The sequence below is a fragment of the Emiliania huxleyi genome, assembly GCF_000372725.1.
Source record: "Emiliania huxleyi CCMP1516 unplaced genomic scaffold EMIHUscaffold_1037, whole genome shotgun sequence".
Lineage (NCBI taxonomy): Eukaryota > Haptophyta > Isochrysidales > Noelaerhabdaceae > Emiliania > Emiliania huxleyi.
In genome coordinates, this window is record NW_005202197.1 from 6,083 (window position 1) to 10,540 (window position 4,458).

Genomic DNA, 4,458 nt, shown 5'->3' on the forward strand with positions numbered 1-4,458 from the left:
GTGTTTTTACCTTCCGGCCTCCACCACGCGACTGCGAGCCGTTGCGGCTGGATAGCAGGCTCTCTGGCCGGGAGGGTCTAAATTTATATGGAAGAATTTCAGATTGCTCGGAATGTGAAAATGTTTTTTTCAGATTACTCGGCGAGCACAGATTACTCGGAATCGAACAAAATTTTAGGATTGTAGATTACTCGGTCGAACAAATATTTCCTCACAGATTACTAGATCGATGGCGAGGCCTCGGCATCGGCCGTACCGCGTGCTCCTAAGCAGTACATGTGCCGCAAATGTGGCCAGCCGCGAAGGGGGTGCGGGTGCAAGAATGCAGCGTATGCAGGAGGGCGGCGTGCACCTGCCATACCAGCCGGCGGCCGAGTAGTAGTATGTGCTGATACCTGTGTACAGAACATCAGGTCGCATGTCGTCAACGTGTAGTGTTTGTTTTGTTGTATCGACTGCGTTTCAACTCCCGTCAGCCGTCGGTCGCGCGCATCCGCATGTAGCGAGATGGGAAAGCGGGTGTAGACGCGGCGTTGGTGCACAGGGCGGCAAGACGTTGTGACAGCAGCGTTTCGTGCGAAGGGCGAGGAGTCCGTGTAGTGGTTGCGCACGTTGGAGGGGGGCGTTCGGCGGCGGCTTTTCCACAGCCAGATGTTTACTCGGGCGACGGAAAATGTCTAACTACTCGGGTTTTTCAGTTTACTCCGGCTGGCCCCGAGTAAACTGCGACGGAAAGAAATGTGAATGTGGTCCCCTCTGTTTTTTTCAGTTTACTCGGGGCCCCGACGCCCCGAGTAAACTGCGACGGAAAAAATGTCGAAATGTCGTCCCGAGTAATCTGGTTTTTCAGTTTACTCGGAAATCCGCGTAATGTGATCAGTAACCAGCCTCCGGCGGGGCCCCCCGCTACCATCCAAACCCGAGTACCGGTCTACTATCATAGGTAGAGGCTCAAGTGTGACACTATAAGTCCACACACCCATACACATGCACAAAGCAACTCTCACGGCACACGGGCACCGGGTGGAGCGGCGGCGGCGGCGGCAGCAGCACGCGCGGGCGGACGGATTCGGACGGGGCGGAGCAGCGACCGCCTGGGCGGCCGCTGCTCTGTCTGCCAGAGCGCGCCGTCTGTGCACAGCTCGAGCGCGGTCAGGTGCACAGGGAAGCGTGGCGGCGCGGGGACGCGCGGCGGCGGTGGCGAGCAGGCGAGCGGCCCGCGCGCGGCGAGGCGGACAGGTGATCGGCAGGCGGGTGATGGGCCGGAGAGTGACCGCGCCCAGCGATCGGAGACGAGCCGATCGTCGCTCGGCCGCAGCTGACCTCGAAGGCGTGCGGAGCGCGACTGTCGGTGTCGGGGGGCGGCCGTCATGTGGCGAGGAGGGAGGACGACAAGTGCGCGTCGTACGGGTCGCTCTTCATCGGCCAGTCGAGCGGGGACGGTAGCGTCGGTCAAAGTGAGGGCCGGTGTGGGCCGGTGAGGCCGGCGAGATTCGTTGCGAGATACGGTTCGCGCCCAAACAAGTTTGGACGCTCGGGGACGCGCCGCAAAATCAAGCCCATGGAAAGGGGGCTACTGGGGCGGCCAATTCACACCTCGCGGGACTACTTATGTTTTCGTAAACGTAGTTGTGGCCCCCCGCTACGTCGCACGAGTGCAACCGGGTAGCGGGGGGCTAAAAACAATTTCAGATTCCGAGTAGACTGTGATTTTTCCAATTTATATTTCGGTGTGGAATGTTAGTACTGCATCTTTAGTGCACTTTAACGCGAATTTAGCGCAAATTTAGCGCGAATTTAGCGCAAATTTAGCGCAAATTTAGCGCAAATTTAGCGCGAGTTCACTGCGACTTTACATCCAGATTTAGCGAGGTTTAGTGCGTCTTTAGTCCAGCCGCGCAGTAGGATCCAGCCGCAGCCCCTCGCTGGGCCTCCCTCCCCCTCTCCCCCTGCAGTTCCCTGCCCACTCGCAAAAGTTCCCCGTCCCATCCCCAACCGAACGAAGGTTCTTCAGATAGCTTTCCGGGCTGCTTCTCCGGGCCCGCCGAGCGGCAAAACAGTTTGCCGGAAGCGGGGCGTGAACATAACGACTTTACTGCGATGGGTTGGCAGACACGGCCGAGCAGACGAGGGTGGCGCTGCCGTGGCAGCAGGGAGAGGCGAGGGGCACGCTCAACCTGCCCTGCCGGCGGCGACCAAGGTGGAGGACCTCAAGCTGTGCCTCAACGCGAGCGACTGCGCCGCGGTGATGTTTGACACGGTCATCATCGAGGTGAGGAAGGGCGGCTCTGTCCTCAAGCGCAAGCTCGACACGAAGGGCGTGATCTGCAAGCAGTCATCCTCCCATGCCGAGCGTATAGTGCATAGCCTAACCCATAGCATCGGCATCGAGCTATTGATTGAGCATTTTCTTCTTCGGTGTATTTGCCATTGCACTTAAGGAGGTGCATGACTGGGGCTGGATCCAACATGCTACGAGCACACGCGTATGTGGCTCAGTTGAAGAGGCCGCTCCCACAGCTCTCACACCTACCTCTCTGGTACACAATATTGGAAGCGTTGTGAATTGTAGACCATTGGCCTCCTAAAAATCTCTCTCTCAACTCTCTCTCCGTAAGACTTCAGAGAAGGCAAGCCGTGAAGTTGTCCACCGTCTCGGCGTCGACAACAACTCTCGAACCAGTCGTGCTGCGGGAACGGCCCCTCTGATTGCTCTGACAGGCACGCCTTGCACCTCACCATGGATCCGCGGCAGAAGCCAATCCCGCAACGCTTTCAGGAAAGAGAGGAGGAAGACGCATACCAAAACTGCTCCAATCAGTAGCTCCATACGTTGCCTTTCACTGTGTAGGAGTTGTTGCAGCTTCTCGATCTTTGAAGTCTTGTCCTGCAGCAACATTTTCTGCTTCCAAATGTAGTCTAATACGTCATCGCACCTCCGCCATGAGGACGGCCTTGTGCGAGCGCTGTCGTGGAGAACGAAGCGGCCCGAGTGTTCTGTTGCCTTCAAGACATATTACATATTTCCTGAGCTGAGGTATAGCTCGTTCCCTTGGTGAGGGCGGTCGTGTTTGTCATGGCCGGGTCGTGCATGTACGTCTGGGCGACGTCCGTCGGACTACGGTCCGTTTAGCAGGTCTTTGGATCGGCTTCAAATCGTCCTCCTTGACGCCGCTCGCGATGTTGGTACGGGCGAGGTCGAGTGTCTCGGTCATGGTTTTGAAGAGGGAAGTCGTGCGTCCCGCCTCGAGCTGCAGATCCCGGCCGGTCACATTCGTGTACGTGTCCCGCTGATACGCAAGGTACTGTCCAGTTGTGGGCAACCAGTGGCTCTGAATGCACATGCCGAGGATCGAATCTGACTCAAAGCGCACGGGGTTGGTGCCGCCGACCGTCGGGAGGAAGCCGAGGAGTGCCAGGAGGATCCAGAGGGCGCCGACGGTGCCGATTCCGCCGCAGAGAGTGGCGGTCGAGGCCAGGCCGTGCGCGTGGGCCGGTCGGGCTCGGTCCCGCGGCGGGCGACCGGGCGCCGCACGGCTGGCCCCGTCGGCCGAACGGCGCCGCCGAGCGGCCGGGCGCTTCGGTTTTGGGGGGAGGCCAAATCGACCAAATCGAAGTACCGTGCCGCGATTTGGGGCTGCTACTTTCAATGATAGGGACAGCGGAGAGAGAGAGAGAGGTCAAACTTTGGACCCCCCTCCGGGGTGGCTTGCCCGTGGGACCGACGGGCGCGAGTCGGACGGGCTGCGCCGCAAGGGGTGCCGCGAGACGGTCGGCGGCGGCGGGGCCAAGAAGAAGAAGGCGAAGCGGAAGCGCGGCTGGGTCTACCTCAACGACTGGGGGTGGGACCCGACGGACGAGTTCGTCATCGAGCGGCTGATTGGCAAGATGGTTGCCGACGGCGGGGACGTGCCGGGGCGGGAGGGGGAGGAGATTGCGGCGGGGACGGTGCTCTACAAGGTGCTGTGGGAGGGCTGGCCCCCGGAGATCGCGACATGGGAGGAGGAGGACCAGGTGCCGTGCGGGGAGGTCGACTTTGTCGCTGACTACGAGGCGGCGCTCGAGGCGGAGGAGGAGGAGGACGACGAGGACGACGAGGAGGGCGAGGAGGGCGAGGGCAAGGACGCTATGGAGGCCTAGGCGCGGAGGATGCCGCTGTGTGCGCTGAGACGCTCGTACTGTGTGTGCTGGAGCCGGTCTGTTGGGTGTGAATGTGAACACTGACGCTCACCTAGTAAAAGGGTTGGTCAACCATGTGGGTGTCTATGTGCTTCTCTCGGGCATTAGATTCTTATTTCATCGTAAAAAAGCCCCCGTATTCACTTCCCAAAATCGCGACCCGGGGTAAGGTAAGGCTAGGTATACTGTGTGTATGTCGGTACGAGGAGGCGTTGGGAGAGGGGTATTTTTCGGCGCTTGAAATTTCTTGCACAAGCCGCCTAACCGACTACCGACCGC

At 59.7% G+C, this 4,458-nt stretch overlaps 1 protein-coding gene across 1 annotated transcript; it reads left to right on the forward strand.

Annotated features, from left to right (window-relative positions):
- Nucleotides 1–2,248: 2,248 nt before the first annotated feature.
- On the forward strand, nucleotides 2,249–4,140 carry EMIHUDRAFT_121887 (hypothetical protein; the record flags this gene model as incomplete). The annotated part of the gene is made up of 2 exons (XM_005792982.1): nucleotides 2,249–2,359; nucleotides 3,757–4,140. 2 exons carry the CDS (start codon nucleotides 2,249–2,251, stop codon nucleotides 4,138–4,140), a joined length of 495 nt encoding a protein of 164 aa, XP_005793039.1.
- Between the last annotated feature and the right edge of the window lie 318 nt (nucleotides 4,141–4,458).